The sequence below is a fragment of the Drosophila mauritiana genome, chromosome 2L (genome assembly GCF_004382145.1).
Source record: "Drosophila mauritiana strain mau12 chromosome 2L, ASM438214v1, whole genome shotgun sequence".
Classification (NCBI taxonomy): Eukaryota; Metazoa; Arthropoda; class Insecta; order Diptera; family Drosophilidae; genus Drosophila; species Drosophila mauritiana.
Window position 1 is genome coordinate 1,120,474 of NC_046667.1, and position 20,168 is coordinate 1,140,641.

Genomic DNA, 20,168 nt, shown 5'->3' on the forward strand with positions numbered 1-20,168 from the left:
AGCGTTATGCATTTCAAATTTGTTAAAATAAACAACCTAAAATATTCTGTTCCCTTTTGATACCTGTAATTTGAAAGTAATATAGATAGTTTGCTTAGATTATATATAACTATATCTTAAATTCATTTTCTAATTTGTTATTTCAAATTTTAACATGCTGACAAGTATCAATTATTATAAATTTGTAAGCATTTTGAACGATTTATTATAAATATCAATTCAATTGTATTATACGTTCACGTGCACACTGCCATCTCTAACGTGCGCCGTGGCAAACGTAAGCACCTCCCATCGCTATAAACGTAACCATCATAACGTAGCCAAAATTCGATCAAAATAAATTTGGAATATCACAAAAATCATTATTCGCACCTGGAACAGAAAGAAAATGCACCAGCCTGGCCTTCTGCAGCTGAATAGATTGCACTAAGGCAGCATTTCGAATCCGAAACGTAGGAACTAGCCCTCAGCGAAGTCATGGAGGAGAATATGTGGTAAATAATAAACATTGGGTTGGGGCTACGTCAACAACTAAGATTAGTCAGAGAATCTGGAGCTTCAGCTCCAGCGTCTCATTTGCTTTGGCATCCATCGCCTTTGGCTTTCTCGAACAGACCACCATTTGTTTCGCTGATTGAGTCAGCAGCCCGGTGCTTGGCCAGCGGGACGCGGAGCACCTGGGGGTGTGGGTGCTCCGCCTTATCAGCAGCTGGTTATTTAGACACGTTGACGTCCCCTGCACCCGTAGCATGAACAATACAAGCAACTGATTGTGATGGACATCCCTCTCTTGTATGCAGGATCATCGAGCTGGAGTCGGCACTGCTGGACGACTGCAATGTCAACGACATCTACGGCATATGCCAGGGCAAGGCTCTGCCGGAGGCACTGCGCCCGGACGTGTGGCAAGTGTGCCTGGATGTGCGCCACAAATCGGATCAAATGTCGCTCTTCAACGAGATCTACGACCTGCCCTTCCAGAGCCAACTGCGCGAGGATTGCCAGCGGCACGTCGATCGCATGGGTAACGACGAGGAGGACAAGGTCTCGGTGGTATCCGACCTCGAGTCCATCATCACCTTCTACTGCAAGAACAGAAACCTTCAGTATGAGCCGGACAACGGATGGATTGAACTGCTGCTCCCGCTGTTCGCACTGAAGCTGAATCGCTCCGACACATTCAACCTGTTCGAGTCCATACGGGACACGTACATACCCAAGGGCTGCCGGCCCAAGGGCAATGTCTTTCATGTCTTCCGACTGCTCCTGCTTTACCACGATCCGGAGCTGTGCACGCTGCTGGACACCAAGAAGATCACGCCCGACTTGTACTCGCTGACCTGGTTCCAGTCGCTCTTCGCCTCCTGCAGCAGTCTGTCAGTGATCATTGCCATGTGGGACCTGTACTTCCAGAACGCCGATCCCTTCATGGTCTTCTTCCTGGCGCTAATAATCTTGATCAACGGCAGGGAGCAGATCCTGCAGATGAGGAGCTCGTCCAAGGAGGAGATCATCAAGTTCCTGGGCCTTATGCCCTGCGCCCTGGAGTTCGACGACGTCCCCGACTTTTGCTCCCTGGCGCAGTACTATGCGCTCAAGACACCAACTTCCTTCAAGACGGACTATCTGAAGGCGCTGTACGGCAAGCAGAATGACACACCGCGCAGCCAGGAGGAGGCAAACAAGGTATCACAGGCCCTGTGCCTGCCCGTCTCCGTTTACGAGCTGGTAGAGAACTCGGCCACGGAGTTCCCTGTGCCGGATGCAGTGCGTTTCTTTCTCGTTGACTGCCGCCCGGCCGAGCAATACAACGCCGGCCACCTGTCCACGGCATTCCACCTGGACTGCAACCTCATGCTCCAGGAACCTGTCGCCTTTGCCACCGCCGTCCAGGGCCTCCTGACCGCCCAGCGGCAGGCCATCGAGGCCAACTCGAACGCCGGCGGCGAGCATCTGTGCTTCATGGGCAGCGGTCGTGTCGAAGAGGACCAGTACACACACATGGTGGTGGCCTCGTTCCTGCAGAAGAACACCCACTACGTGTCGCTGCTAACCGGTGGCTACGCCTCCATCCACGACTACTTCGGCGATCACATGGCCGATTGCCTGGAGGATCACAATGGGCGCAAGTGCCTCGTCTGCCAGCAGCACAACGTGCAGCAGGTAAGACATCGATAACTCCGGAAATGTACAACTCTTGATACTTTGAATCGAATTAACTTACTTATAATCTCTCAATTCCGCTCCTGCAGACTAAATCAGCGCCGCTAAAGACTTCAACGCCATCCTCTACCGACCTATTCAGCAAGTTCTCCGCCGCCATGAAGTCAAAGTCTGCCGAGGTCAAGGGCAAACTACTGGACATCATCGTGAATCCCAGTGCAAACGGCGGAGCCACGGCCAGCGGCTCCAATGGTGTGCCTTCGGCGCCAGTGCAAGAGCGCCATGTTAGTGCGAAGGAACGGAACGGCAAGCGCTACCGCAACGTGGCACCTGTGTTCAGCATCGACGATGAGAACGAGGATGCCTTGGACGGGGCTGGGGAGCGGGATGACCCACCGCTGACCGGCGACGGCAAGGAGATCGTGAATCTGAACCAGTACTTCAAGACGGCGGACATCATCAACGCCTTCAAGTGCCAGGAGGTGCACATGAGCGGCTACATGTACGACAGTCACTTGATCATCACGCCCGGGCAGCTGGTGGTGCTGCGGGAACTGGGACGCGGCCAGGCGCAGATAATGGTGCGTCGCCCGCTGGCCAGCATCGTGAAGATCACGGCCAAGAAGCGACACCGCGACCTCATCACGTTCAAGTACGGATTCCCCGATGGCGACGGCCTGCTCATAACCGACATGGACCGCTTCCTCATCCCAAATGCGGCCGAGGTTACGGCACTGATTTCAAGGCTCATCGTGCAGGTGCTGGACGACGCCAAGTAGGCTAAACCGGACATCCTCCGCATGCTTTCCTTGTTTCCGCCTTCCCGCATCAAGCTTTATTTCATGAACGGCCACTGATGAAAAATCAGAGACACAAAGTGCAATGCGCCGCTGCGAGCGGTGTAATAGTTTGTAATTGGCATTGTTTTCCTTGTATTAGCTGAAATAGTATAGTTCTTATTGTAAACGAAGCCCTGGCTGCAATTGTAACATAGTGCACTCCGGATTTGCAGAGAGCGGATTTGCGGAACCAGAAGAGGCGAACGTAGTCGCGGATCACACGCCCCTCCCCAGCATGCCACGCCCCCGCCCCGATTTTCTAAATTTCTAAGTGCGAAGAAGGAACCCTTACCGAAGCCCTGAGACTTACGACGTGTACATGAAGAGAGTAACTAATATTTATTGCAATCAAACCAAACAAATAAAACTGTATTATAATCGACACAAGAACTTGTTAAAGAATCTTAGCTCTCTTTGCAATTTCATCAGATGAACCTATGCCCACGCAGCCGCCTCTCCGGATTTTCTAGGTTTCCTGTTTTTCCAGCAGGGGAAGATTGCAGGTTTTGCGGCGATTCTGTGGCTCCTGGAGACCATTGACTTCGTTGACTGGACTTTGAGCCTGCGCAAGTTGTTTGCTCCGATGGGTGCGATATAACCAGGTCGCCGAAGCCAGTAAGGCGACCAGCAATATGGCTGGGCAGACAGCTATGACCACCATTGGAAAATCTCGGACAGCTTCCGGCTTTTTCTGGTTCAGCTCCAGTTGGCCCACGATCGCCAGGAGTTGATTAAATGATTCCAGGCTCACGGATTCCCGTGAAGATTTTGAGTCCTGCTGCAGCGCTGCGTAACCCCTTTTCGAAGGAACTGTTTTCCGGGGTTGTCCATGGAGGGTGACAGCTGGACTGCGCACGGCACAGTCACTTTGAATGCTCAGGATTCCACTGCCATTTATCTGGAGCTCCTGCCTCTCACCAGAGCACACTCCTATTAAAGTTAGCTCCTTGGTAAGGGCCACCATCCAGGAGTTCGGTGCCACCATCTGTGTCCACAGACTCTTCTCCTCCACTTGACGCAAGGTGCAGACTGCGGAAGACTGGTTCCGTATGGCCGCCAGGGAGCAGTCAAAACTGTCATCCCCAGTCCCGTAGATAATGTGGTTGTGCCTGCAAACGAACCTTTCTTCGCCCAACTTGATGCAGTCGTCCAAGTTCTGAAGCGGAAAATACCTGTCCAGATGATCGTTGATGCCCAGATAAGGTGTTTCGGTTTCCACCAGTTGGATTACGCCATTGTTTAACCGTGGAATGGGCGTCAATCGGTAGATATTAAACTTCTCCGCATCGAGCAAGGGCACTGTGATTTGGAACTCCCATTGGTTGCCCCGCTGCCGAGGAACAACGGAGGCGAGGAGGTAAACATTCCGGATTCCACTCCGTGAAAGATCACCCAGAATTGGCGGCATCTTCGCTTGCAGCTGTTTGATTGAAAGGACAAGAGGACTAAGCTTTCCCTGGTGGGCGGAGATTATGGCTTCAGTTATGGCATTCTGGGCACTTTTTAGTCTGTTGCCCATAAAGTATAGATACGGCTTCATCATATCTTGAAGGGGTTCTTGAAGGCTTACATTTATAACATTAATGGAGCTGTCAATGCAGGATGTTCCCATCCTAAGCTCGTTGCCCACGTCGTCTTCTGCTGAAGACCGTCGTCCGGCCATCCAGTACAACGCGTTCTCCAAGTCCATTAGTCCATCGTGAAGAATACTATCCGCAAACTTTGTAATGTTCATAATTTCTGGACAACTATTGCTTTGCCTTTCGCACTCATCGACCACATCCTTGTAGACACTATTGAATGCAATTATTGCCAGATAAAGCGACTCCAAGTTGAAGCTGGCACATAACTCCCAATCTTTGGAGGCTAGCGACGCCTGACCGCTGTACTCCACGAAAGTTCCCAGGCTGTTGTTGAATCCCCGCATCGCCATCGGACCTCCGATCGCCTCCCGACCAACTGGGCTTCCATGGGAGAGCGCTACCCGCAAGGTGACGAGGATGAATCCCAAACCAATCGCTTTCATCTTTCGCTTCTACAGGTGCTCGTTGCCCAGAGTTCCGCGCTAAACTGAAGGCGAGCTCCTGAGAGTCGAGTAGCAAGCGGTGGTAGTGCATGTCCAAATGTACGTATAATGGCTGATATAGCAAAATGATCGGATCAATGTGCGCAATATCAGTTTTGAAATTTTTGCAAGTCCAGCAGTTAGCCAGAGTGGCTTTCATGTCATGGGTTAACTCAGTCACTTGGAGTTATACATGAAACATAAGCTCCACAATTAATATACATTTTACACTAGTCGAGTGCATTGAGTACTAATATATTGAATTTACATAACAACCAGTGTCATAGCGGCATACCCCCAGCACCAGAGGCCCACCGATGCGACCTGGCAGTAACGCAGCTCTGTGCAGACCCGGCGCCGGCGCAGTGGAGGATTGGCTCGCTGCCTCGCCAGGGAAGTACGTAAGCAGGCTCCTCCGAGCTCCGCGGTCTTTATCAATGAGAGTGACGTAGGTTGTGTGCAGACCGGACGGGATTCGGTCGGCGGGTGGAGGAGGTGGGTGGCACTTCAATGTGGTCTGCAAGCCAACGGCCAACGGCACGGAATCGGGGCAATACGTTAAAAACTGTTGCACTGCGTCGCTGGGACGTCAGTTCATTCAGAACAGTCGAAGTGCGCAGACCACTGGGAGCGAAACACCGGGAGAAACCAGGCCAGGAGTCGAAGTCGACCGCCCACCTCCAGCCAGATCCGAATCCTATTTGGGACACCACCAGCCAGTGCAAGTGAAGTGCCGCTCGCCGTAAACATGCCACGCATCTCGTTGCCCGGCAGCAGCCTGCTGCTAGTCCTGGCACTGATCCTGTGCCTCAGCCCTCCCAGCCGGGCGGTGCCCGCCTCCGTGCTCGCCCAGGACACGGAGCTCTCCACCAGCGCCAACCACAAGCTCCAGCAGCAGCAACAGCAGCAGCAGCAACAGCCGGCCGCAGGTGAGTGCCAAAGTTCAGTCCAGGTGGAGCAGCAGCTCCGCCCACGCCCATTCTTAAGGCTAAAGGTCACTGGGAAAATGCGAGTTTTTGAAAAGTGCCCGGCCCGAGGAGGCTGTGCCTCCAGCCAGCTCGTCGTCTGCGTGGGTGGGTTGCTGGCTTTCTGGGGTCGGGCATCCGCTCGAGTGGCTCCATTCGGAGCTCATCTCGCTTAGCATTTTCCATTTCCCATTTACCGCTCGTCGTTCGCTGTTTCTGCCAGGAAATTGCGTAGGTGTTTTGCGCCAGGACGACAGCTGTCGTCCTTTTGAATGCCCCGCTCCTTGAGCGATTTACAAATTTCCATCCTGCGGTTGTTTTTCTTGCACTGGCTTAGTGAATCATTACTGTGCCTGCACAGCGAAAAAACAACCAAACTGTGTCGCGAATCAATTAAAATAAGTATTAAGTCTTAAAATTTAAGTTTCAACAAATAAAGTATATAAATTATATTAAATTATATGCATACATATATATATGATGATCAAATTTCTGCCAAAATATTCACGAAACATATATACTATATCTATATATCAAGCTGCGACTTAAGGCACAATGTTGCCTTTTTTCAACACCTCGAAAGAAACATATGGTGTACTGAATATACAACTCACGATTTCTCGCAGTGCAGTTACACTGCTCATACATGTAGCTCAGCGCTTACCAACACAGGCACATGGGAACCTACAGCGCAGTTAAACATCGCGTAGGCGTTCGCCACACAAAATGGCGGCCAGCCTCCTTTGTGAGCGTGTGTTCGTGAGTTCGTGTGTGTGTGTGAGTGGGGGCCTTCACGCTGTTAAAGTGTGCGTACGTGCGCGCGATTTCATTTCTATTTTTAGAAAGCGAGTTAGGCGAAAGTTTTCAGTCCCTTCTGCTCCCCCAGCGCCTCCTGCGCTTTCTGCTCGCCTGGCGCCGTTCGCCTAGCATCGCCTTTCGCCATCGCCATTCACCACATCTTGGGAGCCAGTGCCGCCCACTTTCACCGCAGCATTGAGCCCTTAAGTAGGCAGCCAGCTCAAGCTGTTAAGCCTTTCCGATCCATCCGAGTATGACTACGCGTCCGTGTGTGCAACACGTTCGTTAGCGGCCCAAACCGCAGCAAATATGGCCAAAAGGAGCGCGCTTTGGTCAGATGTCAGTCGCCAAAAGCCAGCGGCAGCCAGATCAAAATGTAAAGGGCAGAAAAGGGGAAGCCTGTGATTGGGGTGGACAAGTTAAAATTTAAATTTAAATTTCCAATCTTGCATTGTTCTAATGTAGGTTGGTAGATGCTAAATATGCCTTTGGGCTAGAAACAAATCTCTGGGGATTAGAATACATGACTTCAGTATTCGGAGTCCTTCAGGGACGTTTTCGAGAGCGATAAGCTCTCCATCGCATTTTTCGTAGCATACTTCCAGGCACTCCGCACTTCGTGGCACCACTAGCAGATTTTTGCCCCAGCACAGTTCGCCCTAAATAGATTTATTAAGCTCCAGAGTGGGCGGAGTGGCGGCCCCCCGACGTGTTTACAGAGCCACATATGGCAACCTAATGACAAAGGCAAACAGGCTGTCGCCGCCGAGTGTCCAGCTGTCGGGAGTGCTCCTCACTCCTCGAAATGCAAAGTGAAAACAGGGTCCACCCCAGCGATTAATCCACGCAGCAGCAGTCAAGAGGGCGCATTAAATATTTATGAGAGCAGTGCCTGCCCCTTTCCTTCCTTCGCCTGGTGATGAAGTTGTCAGGTGGCAAGGGGGGAGCATCCCAGTTGGCACACCCAATCCCGAAACCACAGGCTCCCTGCGCTTGACAAATTTTTCCATATGCCGCGGCTATTAAGTATTTCTGTGCGGGGCCAAAAGAAACGCCCAAGGACTTGGCCGTGGCGTTAATTGTGTCCATGTCCATGTTCATGTCGCGCTGTCTGTGGTGGCGACTTTTCGAACAGCTGCTGCTGGCCAAGAGCCACCCGCCAGGCCCCAATCTCTGCGCATGTGTGTGTGTGGGGAGCAAACAACTTGTTGATACTTTCGCAGTTCAGTGAACAGCCTGGCTAAGTGAAGGGAAGGGAATGGAGGCGCTGGGAAGGGAGGAGCAGAGGCCGAGGACGGCGTCAGCCAACGTCAGAGCCTGCCAGCTTTTTACTCATTTATTTATTCAAGTACCCCACCCGGAGCACCCACTCCCACTCGCTGATGGACATCCGAGAGCAGGACATTTGCCACACATAAACATATTCGAGGCGGGGGCGTGGGTGGCGTCATGGTGGCGAAACACGAGCGCATTGTGGGCATTAATGACTGCGAATACGGAGAAGCGTTTAGCCAGCGGGTTTCAGGAACTGTCGGCTGGCCCAAGGACTCCGGGGAACCGCGAACTGGGTTACGGGCAATCCATAAAGTGTGTCCACATTCAGAGAATGTGGAATTTTACAGCCCGACTAGAGTTGCACCAGGGAACGTAGTGTTTCTCAGAAGAAACTTATGTTTCCAAGCAACCTGTTAGTCATCCCTTTGAAAATAAACATATCGAAATAGCTTTCAAAGTTATCTAAATAACTCGTTTTTAGTTACGATAGTAAAGTTAGTAAGTACAAACTTCGGAACATTCATTTCCCATTCGATGCGAACCGCTAGTCATTTTATGGGACCCCATTTCCTGACAGCCTAATAACACATTAATCATTGGGGTCGTATAAATCATGGCTATTCGGGTATCTACTCCACTCCACTCCACTCTATATGCGATATCTCAGTTCCAATAATCATGGAGATAAGCTATAGATACTGGTATAGATATTCGCAGAGACCTGCGAAATACCTCATCCAAGTCCACTGCAGGGGAGTGGAACGAGTTTGGCTGGTCCATCTGAACTCGGGATTGGATGGCAGTTGGAATAACCGCATGCCCATGAGGAGGACCCGTGTCAGGTGCTAACTGAATCCTAATTGGCGGCGGCCAGCGCTCGATTAAAGATATCAACCGATCCGAGATATTAAAGCCCGTCCAATTAGCGGACCAACTGTTGCGCAAAGACCCCTTTTCGATTGGATGCCGGTGGGGCGGCGGCAATGCGATTAGGATAAATAAGGTCAGTCCTCCTCCTCTGGGGATTACATCGGGGATTAAGTGGACATAAAGCCGGCTGTCAGGGCGCTAAAAGCAATTAGCCCAGACCGAGAAATATGCTCGGGCGTATAAAACAATTATGGTACTCGTTCTGCGGACGGCGGCTAATTGGTTTTGCGGTCACTTCTCGGCTGCGGGCATGCGAATTTATTGAATCAGCCCCGGGTAAATGGTAAATGGCAAGTGGGAAATGGCAAGTTGCAAATGGAAAATTCGAGTGGCCCGGACAGCAGCAGCCGGCGTTACCCATTCCCCATCTCGTTCACCAGCCAAACGCTCCGAGGAGGCGAGTGCCGTGCCCACGGCGGACAAGAAGTCGAGTCCGGAAATTGTGCCCGCTTCCTTCAGCAACGCTCCGTCGGGCCGGAACAGCCCAGTTCCGGTCTCCAGCCAGCAGCAGCAGCAGCAGGTGCCGTCCGGAGTCTACGCCCTGCCCTCCAACGAGGAGATCCTGGCCGCCGTGGCGGCCGCCGCCCAGAACAGCCAGCAGCAGCTGCAGGAGGAGCCCTCCGCCCTGGAGGAGGCGGTGGCCAGCTCCACGATGCGCAAGCGGGGCATCAACTACGAGTACAACCCGTACTCCGTGGCCTCCAGCGACTACGGCAGCGATGTGCCCAGTGGCGTCTGGGCCGACGACTACGAGGCCGCCGTGCCCGTCAGCTACGGCGAGCGGGATCTCCAGGAGATCGATGACTACGTGCCAGAGCGAAGAGGTGCGTCCAAGAACATGGCACATCTATTGCTAACTAACTTGAATATATTCCAAACTGAATTTCCAGTGAGTGGCTCGAGTGCGCGGAACAAGGCCTACGACAACCTGCAGAATCTCCTGAACGCCGAGGCCTACCTGGAGAGCATTCCCCTCTCGGTGCCGCTGACCTATGCCAACCGGAACTACAACCTGGATGACCGCAACAAGCGGGGCATCTACTACAACCTGGCCACTCCCGGCGGCAACGGGGCGAGCAGCCTGGGCAGTGGAAGTGGCTACAACGGCGAGGGTATCAACCTCAACAAATACCGACGATTCAACGACATGCGGTGAGTTAGTTTTCCTAACTCATATAACTATTACTAAGGGGTAACCTTATGTGTTCTTTGCTCCAATCCCAGACTGAAACGCGACACCCAGCTGAACCCCGCCGACATGCTGGCCCTGGTTGCCCTGGTGGAGGCCGGAGAACGGGCGCGCAAGGAGGGCGATGCGGAGAGCTCCGGACCGGTGCCCATGATCGCCTCCGATGACCTGGACTACGCGCCCGCCGGCAGCTGGTTCGACGTGCCCGTGCAGGCGGACTACTACGGCGCCGGAGTGCCGCTGGACAACCAGAACCAGGCGATGCCCAAGTACGAGTACGTGCCGCGTCAGCACAAGTACAGCGGAGTCAATAGCCGTGAGTCCGGACTGGGTGGGCAGCAGGTTCGTGTGCTAATCCAATCTCAATAATCCCGCAGGATTCGGCTCCTCGAAGCAGCGCTACATGGTGGCCAAGAAGAAGCGCTCGGTGAGCCAGAGCCAATTCATGAACGAGCCGGTGGCGGAGCGCGGATCCGGCTACAATGGCGAGAAGTACTTCTAAGGATCCCGCGCGGAGATAGTCTACGTAGCACCTAATGATAGCCACAGGCCCCACGAAGAGTTTTCTCGTTTTTTGAGCATTGAACATATTGAACATAATCCAAGAAAGCATAAACCAAAATCCAAATTCAATTTCCAATTCAATTATGGTAAAGAGCTAGGTCAACTCGTGTGCAATTTTTGTGTAGAACTTCACTTTTAGAAGCCACTGGCGAGAATTAAGCTAATGTGGTGCTTCAGGAACATAATCAATCAGTGTCTAGGATTTCGTCCCACGGAATCCGCACCGAACTAAGCCGAATCTATATCTGCGCCACCTAATCCCTGTAAGAAATCGGTGTCTATGTGCAACTACTGCAATCTGGAATCCAGCGGAACGCAACTTGTATCTGTATCTACTTGTGTAATACTTATCGAACTAGAGGCTTCCCGACTAGTACAAACCGAGAGGAGAACGTCAACTATGAATATGAATATATATGAATATACCCATACCTATATCAATCCTAATCGAGCTCAGAAGCAACTAGCAACTAACCGCTTTAATTTAATCTAAACTTGTACTAACTAAAGCTAAAGCCAAAGCCAAGTATTTTGAATGCCATCACATTCCGAACTACACTTTTTATGGATCCCCGCCGACTTGGGGACAAACGATCTGACAATTGATGAGAATTTTAATCGTATTTAGCGAGTATCGCAGCTAACATGTTGGTAAATTATATATATATAACTATACGTATACAATATGCAAACAATTTGTCGAAAATTTTGTTAAGAAATGGCTCAGGGCATAAATATTTTAAATATTCTATGCCGACGACGGATAGGCGTATCTTTAATTTGAATAAAATTGTCTGACTGTTTTCGGTAATAATCAAATATACATACATATGTGTACTACGAATATGGTAAAATAAATTATATTATACAGACTTAAATAAAATAGCGTATATATATATGTGTGTGTGTGTATACAATACAATGCAGATTATATATATACGACGATATATATAAACGTATGTAAATGAACACTCAAGTAACCTTAATATTATATATACTTTCACTCTGAATATTCGGCCTTTGATTTGCGCCTTAAGTTCTTGGCGCGAGCTTAGTTTGAAGATACATTTATTTACAAGCAACTGATTTACGATTAATAAATACGTCTTTGGTTTGAAAACCAACCAAAATTGTATGAACGGGGAGTTTTTTGAACAGAAAACCAATTGGCGGTGCTCAATGGCAGAAAATTCAATGAAAGTGGGGGTTTCCCACCCATTTCGAATCTTGGAAATGTGTCAATTCAAAGCTTACAGCCATCGCCATCAGTTACAATTAGGGGAATTTGTATTTTCAGCTGCGCAGTACCGCCGCTCAATGAAAAAGTCATAAAAATCATTTTCCACTTCTACATTCGGTTGGTTGCCAGCCGCCGAATTGAAGGCGAAAGTTTGAAGGGAAAGTTAACTAATGGGAAATTGGGAGACAATTCAATGAAGACCAATTAACAACAACTAGACTTTTGGGGCCTTGCGAGCGAAGTGTGTGCCAAAAATTAAATAAAAAGCAATTGGCCTTCGCACACGCGTTGACATCCATCGCCATTCGGATGGGTGTCATCATCAATGTTCCATGCGAAGCCCCATTCAAGTGCTGCATGTCCGGAAAATGAGTGGAAAACCAGATAGCCGTGAAGCCGCCATTGTGGCCACTGCAAATGGGGAACCACGTTCTGCTCCGGACACCAGATGAGGTCCAACTTTGTGCAAACAGAGCTCGGAATGGCCACAAACGATTGAATAGAATGGCCATAAACAGTAAGCCAAATAAACAAAACATCACTGGGCTCCAGATAATCAAATGCTTTTGGCACTAGGGGCTCTGCTTTTTATATTATTATTATAATGACTACGGAATGCCCTTCATAGTAGTTATCAACCTGCATTGGATGCAAGTTGCATGGACACATCATGTAAGTTATAAACTAAACTAAATTCAGACTGGGTTGCAAAGTGTGCAAAATGTAATGCCTTTTGTATGCCAAATTGTTGCCATATGGCGGGGAATCTAAATAAGCACAAAATATGCATGGAGTGTGTGCAGGAGCATTGGAGCCTGAAGATTCTGGCAGGGATTCGGGTGCGCATTTGCATATCTCATCAGCAAATGACCAGGAAGACAAACAAGCTGGGCAACGAGGCCGGGAGCAGTCTTTAATGAATACGTTTAAAGTTAATTTCTCACCCCATGAATATGAATATAACTAATGTTAACTGCTCACGGGAATAGGAAGCATTTGTTTTAGAGATTCCCCCACGGGCAGCACGACTTCGCACCTCTCATCATGAGATCAATCCGCTGCAGAAGTTTTGAGATTGGCGTTAATTAGACAGCCAAGTGGGGAATTCACTTCGATTCATGAAAACTACACATTTTATAAATATATATATTTGATACATTTGATGGGCCATTGGGTCTGGATCGTCTTCCGAAATTTATACTAATTTCATGCACGCGTTTTGCATGTTTAATAACCGCTTTATATGCTTCGTTTTGTCCACCTGTAGAGGAAATTGTATCTTGTGGATTTTGTTTTTGTGTTGAGTAAGATTATATAAGATTGTATAATGCATTCAAATGAATTGCAGGTAGAAAGTAACTTCATATTTAAAGTACTTCATTTCGGATTTGTTATTACAATTACAAAAGAGACCCAAAAAACCGATCAAGATTGAATTAAAATTCGAACGAGCTGGCTCATAAACTAGCCGCTTGAATGGCCGTTTCCCCTCCATTCGAGAGTCTTTCGAAATTGGCTCAAACACGCGAATAAGCCATTGGTATGCTGGCCAAGTCAAATGCGTGGGCGCATTCGAAAAAGCCAACTTGCCCAGGACAGCAACCCAGCGGGGACACGAACCCAATGTATCTGAGGGATACGATGCAATTGAATGCGGGGCTCATGAAATTGAACGACGGGTGTGGCGCGTGTTGAACGAGGCATTTGACTTTGCGGTCTGGATGGGGGAATATCATCATCGGGTTTCGGGCTTGTGACAAACCATTTCCGAACCCCCAGAAACGAAGCCACCAAGATAAAGATACGCGCCAAACGACAGGCAGGCCAAGTTACTCGGCGTTTCGGCAGCGGAGAACAAGATCCCAAAACTCGGGACCCACCACCACAAGTACTGGGTCGGAAGCCCAGAAACACAGAGACACAGATACACACGCACACCGGCGCGAAACGAGAATTTCGTTTTTTGGGGACGACGCACAAAATCAAAGAGTATTCCAGCTAGCCGCTTCAGTTGGTGAGCAACTTTCGAGGCAATCGCACGTGGACTTCGATTTCGGATTCGGTTCGTTTCGTTTCGCATCGGTACGGTTTCGCCGCCTGAGAATACATCTCAATCTGTTTAAAGAAGATATTAGCATTCGCCAGCCGCAGTAAGGCCTATATATCCCCGGAAGCCCCAAGATGACGGACGAAGTGCCCGCCAAAGGCAGCATATTGGGCAGTAAGTTGGGGCTTGGACATCCGAAGCATCTGTTTCGAGATTGCACCACTGGAGTGCATCATGCATCATGCATCATACGGCGGTGGTGCAGCAGTGCAACAAGTGGGTGGGCTGAAGGCTCTCTGGGCCAAGATACACGTTTGACCTCCAAAGGTCGTTCGTGTGCGTGAGTTCCAGAAATCTTCCTTGTTCCCAGCGCGTATGTGTGTGTGTGTGTGCCACATCCTTTGGGTTTTTAGGTTGCTGTGGCTTTTTTTAGACGCCGCCCACGCCACGCGGCATATTTGATTTGTTTTTGGCGTTTTTATGCCCGGATACTAATGTCCGGACAAGGTCAAATGGAAGTCATAGATATAAACAATATTGGCAGGCGAATATATAGCCAATTTGTGTGCGTATCCCAAACAAACGCGACATTCTTGAAATTCGTCTACCTATCCCAACAAAAACGGCGAAAGTTTTCCAAGCTTTTGAATGGGGTAAATAATAGTGTTTACTTTAAGCAATCTACGTGATAATCTCACGCGGCGTTTTCAAATAAGTTTCAGTTTTTTAACATATGTCACCAAAGATGTTAAATTTAAAAGTTGATCTTAACGATCCACAATACTAAAGTTATAAGAAAGTAAATACATAATTCCACAAAGTTAACTATTTACCAATTACATTTCATCACTGTGCAATGTTTATATCACATTTGCTGAATTATTTATTGTTTATATACTAATATTATTGTATGACTAGCATAGTAATGATCTGAATCATTTGGGGAGTCGTAAAATATGTGAAACTTGCGCTTTTTTCCCACAAAGAAATACATTTAGAATGCCATGAATTATAAACAGGAATATTTCTTATGACCATGTTAAATGAAAGCATTGTTAGGAGCGATCTTATTTTAGCTCTCTATAGATTAGCCCAAGCACTTGAGATTTACCACCACGCACCACCTAATCAAACAATCAAATTAGTCTGGAAGTCTTGGAGAATTTATGCATATAGAACATCTGAAATGTATTGGTGCTCTGCAGCACAGAGAAGGAAGTACCAACGAAGTAGGGATACTCTTACATAAATCCATTTATAAGGATGGTATATAATGTCCTTCGAAATCACATCCTCTTTTCTAGCATCAACTAGCTAGTTAGTCGAATTAGAAAATTATTAAAATATGTCAAACGAAAGGGTATATCTTAAGACGTTGAGGCAGTAATTCCCCAGTATCGAAGGCACAATTAGCAGATATAAATAATCGGTTTGCCAGCTCGAAAAGCTTACTGTGACAGCCATGAAAGTGAAATTGAAAACACAGACGACGAATTTATACCCCTTGTTATCGCAACGCAAAGCACTCATAATTGCTGGACATGATTGCCTCCCCCACCGATTCCAAAAGGGGTGGATTATATCAATGCGCGTGCGGCGACTCCCTCTACTGACCCTACCCAACTGCCGATAATCAGTGGCTGCTCCATGTGGAACTCGTGGGTCACCAGGTGATTGGGCTTGGAGCAGCCGAGTGGTGTCATGTCCCTATAAATACCTTAATGGTAAGGACTATCCCTACTGTCTTCAGATGTTTGCCCTTCCTTCCGTTCAATTGAAAAAACAAACGAGAACGGTGTCGTTGCGACTATTGGATACCCTTCACTCAGACAGTGAAGCAATCATACGGACAAACAGACGGACATGGTCAGTTTGATTCGACCAGTGATTCTGATCAAATTACAAACACACATTTCACACGTGTCTGGTATACCCATTAGATCTTCGAGTAAGGGGTACAACTAATTCCTTAACTTGCTAAATGGAGCCATTTGTCGCACCATGTCCAATACGAATATCATTGGCATTAATCAAATTGACTTGTCAAGCAAACCAACCAAATGACTTATACATAAAGTTGCACTTTCCATCGATCCAAAATGGATGAATCAAGTAAGAATGAAGATTTACAAAACCCTTTCCATCTACTTTCCAGAACTTGTGCCCGCCCGCTATGTGCTGGCCCTCCTGGGGTCCATCGGCATGGCCATTGTGTACGGCCTGAAGGTGAATCTCAGCGTGGCCATGGTGGCCATGGTGAACCACACAGCCATTAAGGCCCACGGAGACGGCGGTGGACATGGGGGACACGGCAGCGTCATACTCTCGAACGCCTCCCAAGTGTCCCTGGTGGAGGAGTGCAACCCGCCGGGTGGAGCCTCCAATGTGACGGCTAAGGTGGAGGACGGACCCTTCGACTGGAGCGAGCCCCTGCAGGGAACCCTGCTGAGCTGCTACTTCTGGGGCTACTTGGTCTCGCAGATTCCGCTGGCTCACGTGGCCGAGAACTTCTCCGCCAAGTGGGTGATGCTCTTCTCGGTGGCCATCAACGTGGTGTGCACCCTGCTTACTCCCGTCTTTACCGAACTGCATTACGGTGGTCTGATTCTGATGCGAGTGCTCGAGGGCGTCGGCGGAGGAGCCTCCTTCCCGGCCATGCACGTGATGATCGCCTCCTGGGCCCCGCCCACTGAGCGCATGGTCATGTCCACCATCATCTACGTGGGCACGTCTGCGGGTACGGCTCTTTCCATCCTCCTGGCTGGAGTGTGCTCCGCCCAATGGGGCTGGGAGTCGGTGTTCTATGTCATGGGCACACTAAGCTGCATCTGGATGTTACTGTGGGTCATCCTGGTCCAGGACAACCCCAACAAGCAGCGCTTCATCAGTCTGGAGGAGCGCCAAATGATCACCAGCTCGCTGGGCACCGAACAGAAGACGGAGCACCACCCGGCGGTTCCATGGGGCAAGGTCTTCACCTCCGTGCCCTTCTGGGCCATCCTCATCGCCCACACCTGCAGCAACTTCGGCTGGTACATGTTCCTCATCGAGATTCCCTTCTACATGAAGCAGGTGCTCAAGTTCAACGTGGCCAGCAATGCGGCTCTCAGTGCTCTGCCCTACTTCCCCATGATCATCTTCAGCATCTGCCTGGGCAAGCTCCTCGACAGTCTGCAGGCCAAGGGTAAGTCGGACACATTATTGAATTTTTGAAGGGTGTGAGTTATAAATACCCAAATTTGCTTTCCAGGTAAGATCACCACCACCTTTGCCCGCAAGACGGCCACCTCCATCTGCACCCTGATCCCTGGAGTTTGTCTGCTGGTCCTCTGCTACATCGGATGCCGTCACTATGAGGCGGTGTCTGTCATGTCCGTGGGCATAGTGGCCATGGGCTCCATGTTCTCCGGCTTCCTGTCCAATCACATCGACATCGCCCCGAACTTCGCCGGCACCCTGGTGGCTCTGACCAACACGGCGGCTACGCTACCTGGTATTGTTGTGCCCCTGTTCGTGGGATTCGTCACCAAGGGAAATGTAAGTGAAATGCATCTGGATATTCTCGACTATATCTTCAATGGCCTTCTTCCATTCATTCTTTCAGCAAAACATTGGCGCCTGGCGCATCATCTTCGGAGTGACCATCGTGCTGTTCGCCCTGGAATTCTTGGTATTTGTGTTCTTGGGATCCGGCAGCGAGCAGCCGTGGAACAAGGCCGGAACTCCTAAGGATCCCGAGGCCAAGGACGAAAAGACTCCGTTGAAGGAGCTGCCAACTAAGCCCTAAGCCCACAATCTCGCCCCGAATCCTCTGCCTCAATTACTCGACGAACTGCTGCTTATTCGGATGCCTCTTGGATGAAGCCAGTTCCAAGTGGAATGGTCAATGCTGGACTGTAAATACCAATTACAAGTGTACAATGCCCACCCTGAATAGGGAGCGTTCGCTATTTGGGGCGTGCACTGTAGTTTTTAGATCGCTGTAAACCAATAGTTAGTAGCCGTATCTATTACGGATAAACACTTCAGCCCGCCTAATGTACTTAACACTCTTGATTTCAAAAGTTGTCTACAAATAAAGCGACGTCTTAGTGGATGCATGGGGGTTTTTAAACAAATTCTGGCGGGGAAGGGAGAATGGGTCTCACCCCCAATTTCGATGGAAATTCTGGGTGATTTACCCCATTTTCCTGTTTATATTTAGCGCTAGCAATAAGCCATTCCACAGAATCTCAGAATCTATACGTATATAAACAGGAGATCTGTTCTAAATGGATTTGGTTGAAGATTTGAGGAATTGCATGATGTAACTAAATGCCGAATGATGTAAGTCTAAAGGGTTATGCAAACTCAATAATGCAAATATTGGGTTGTGAAATTGATTGTAACATCTAAGAACCAACATTCTTTGCATCCTTATCACAATTTAAAGTCCGATAACCTGAGGCGCCAAAAGACAGAATCAGCTATCGATATTCCGGCACAAACATATGATTTCATGTAATCAGTTTGCCTTTGCCGGTTTCAACGGATTGCGGAAAATGCTGAAAGTACGGAGCGTTTGCTTGCTGTCCAGGAGGTGGAAGAGCGGCGCCAAGAAGCGATGGAATGTCCTGCAGAACAAGAAGAACAACTGCGACCGGGCGCTGGAGAACTTCGATGATTTCTACGGGAGTGTCTACGGCACCCGGTGGAAGAACATGCGGGCGGCGCTCCTCACGAGGCACAAGTACGTCGCCCTGGTCAACAATTTCGGGGACACGGAGCAGACGTGCGGCATGCTGGAGTCAGATGGAGCCATCAACATGAAGTCCCTGATCAACCTGGCACAGGATCGGGCCAATGACAGCACGGAGACGGTGCCGGAACAAGGCAAATCCCGCCATGAAATCGAGGGCAAACTGGATGCACTGCTGCGGAAACAGCAGGAGCGCGAGGTGGCCTCCATATACCCGAGCTCGCCAGAGGATGGTTCATCCGCACCACTGCCGCTGGAACTGAAGTTTGACAACGTAGAGGAAGAGCAGCCGGAGCAAGTGAATAATCCCTTCAAGCAGAGCCTGACGAAGGCTTTGGAGGAGGATGTGAAGCTGGACGAACATCGGCTGGTGGATCCCCAGTTCGGCACAGGCGGACTGTACGAATACATGCCTGCCCACAGCATCAAGGGCATGGAGGACTGGGTGGCAGAGTCGGAGCACTACAAGTACTACCAAACCAGCGCCGACTTCCCGCTCGCCATTGAGCCGGAGGCTTCATTTCACTACCCCGAGCATCTGTCCCTGTACACCTATGAAATGGGCAACTGCTCGGACTTCCAGGGACCCAAGAAGTGCATGACCGGTGTGCTCTCCCACTTCATGATGGATGGTGCCTCGACTTTGCCGCCTCTCTTCCTGCAGGTGAAGCCTGGCGAGCGCGTGCTCGATGCCTGTGCCTCTCCCGGTGGCAAATCGCTGCTTATGCTGCAGACGCTGCACTTGGACCACCTGGTCTGCAACGACATCCAAGAATCCCGCCTAAACAAGCTGCGCAAGGTGATGCAGGAGTACCTGTTCGACTACAAGGAGCGCTGGGCGGGCAAGCGCCTCATCTTCAGCCAGAGCGATGCCCGCAATCTGGACCAGTACGAGCAGTTCGACAAGATCCTGGTCGACGTGCCCTGCACCACGGATCGCCATGTGCTCAACGAGCAGGACAACAATATCTTCAAGCCGACGCGCGTAAAGGAGCGCCTGCGGATACCAGAGCTCCAGGCTGGCATCCTGGCCAACTGCTTGCGGCTCCTGCGACCGGGCGGCAGCCTGGTATACTCCACCTGCTCGCTGTCGCCCATCCAGAACGATGGTGTCGTCCACATGGCGCTGCAAAAGGTCTTCACGGAGTACGGCATCACAACTACCATCAAGGATCTGAGTCGCCACACGGCGCTCTTCAGCGATGTCTTCAAGTTCGAGCACCCAAAGGGACTCAAGTACGGACAAATGGTGGTGCCCTACCTGCCGGCCAACTTCGGACCCATGTACTTTAGTAAAATAACCAGAAATGAGTGATGAAATGAAAGTTCTCGTCTGATTAACGAGACTATATTCC

The 20,168-nt window shown here is 49.7% G+C and overlaps 5 protein-coding genes across 5 annotated transcripts; 4 read left to right on the forward strand and 1 right to left on the reverse strand.

Annotated features, from left to right (window-relative positions):
- Window positions 1–296: 296 nt before the first annotated feature.
- On the forward strand, window positions 297–3,384 carry LOC117146865 (TBC1 domain family member 23). Its single transcript, XM_033313455.1, has 3 exons — window positions 297–494; window positions 801–2,163; window positions 2,253–3,384. Exons 1-3 carry the CDS (start codon window positions 478–480, stop codon window positions 2,940–2,942), a joined length of 2,070 nt encoding a protein of 689 aa, XP_033169346.1. The 5' UTR covers window positions 297–477; the 3' UTR covers window positions 2,943–3,384.
- Window positions 3,319–5,083, reverse strand: LOC117146874. Its single transcript, XM_033313467.1, has one exon. The coding sequence runs from the start codon at window positions 5,026–5,028 to the stop codon at window positions 3,469–3,471; it is 1,560 nt and encodes a 519-aa protein (XP_033169358.1). The 5' UTR covers window positions 5,029–5,083; the 3' UTR covers window positions 3,319–3,468.
- Window positions 5,084–5,651: 568 nt separating this feature from the next.
- Window positions 5,652–11,923, forward strand: LOC117150394. Its single transcript, XM_033317257.1, has 5 exons — window positions 5,652–5,996; window positions 9,416–9,859; window positions 9,926–10,187; window positions 10,260–10,540; window positions 10,602–11,923. The coding sequence occupies exons 1-5, from the start codon at window positions 5,816–5,818 to the stop codon at window positions 10,724–10,726; spliced, it is 1,293 nt and encodes a 430-aa protein (XP_033173148.1). The 5' UTR covers window positions 5,652–5,815; the 3' UTR covers window positions 10,727–11,923.
- Window positions 11,924–14,020: 2,097 nt separating this feature from the next.
- LOC117135233 (sialin) lies at window positions 14,021–18,171 on the forward strand. The gene is made up of 4 exons (XM_033295355.1): window positions 14,021–14,249; window positions 16,231–17,259; window positions 17,326–17,612; window positions 17,680–18,171. The coding sequence occupies exons 1-4, from the start codon at window positions 14,210–14,212 to the stop codon at window positions 17,860–17,862; spliced, it is 1,539 nt and encodes a 512-aa protein (XP_033151246.1). The 5' UTR covers window positions 14,021–14,209; the 3' UTR covers window positions 17,863–18,171.
- Window positions 18,172–18,571: 400 nt separating this feature from the next.
- Window positions 18,572–20,151, forward strand: LOC117135232 (5-methylcytosine rRNA methyltransferase NSUN4). Its single transcript, XM_033295354.1, has one exon. It carries the CDS (start codon window positions 18,617–18,619, stop codon window positions 20,126–20,128), a length of 1,512 nt encoding a protein of 503 aa, XP_033151245.1. The 5' UTR covers window positions 18,572–18,616; the 3' UTR covers window positions 20,129–20,151.
- Window positions 20,152–20,168: the final 17 nt, after the last annotated feature.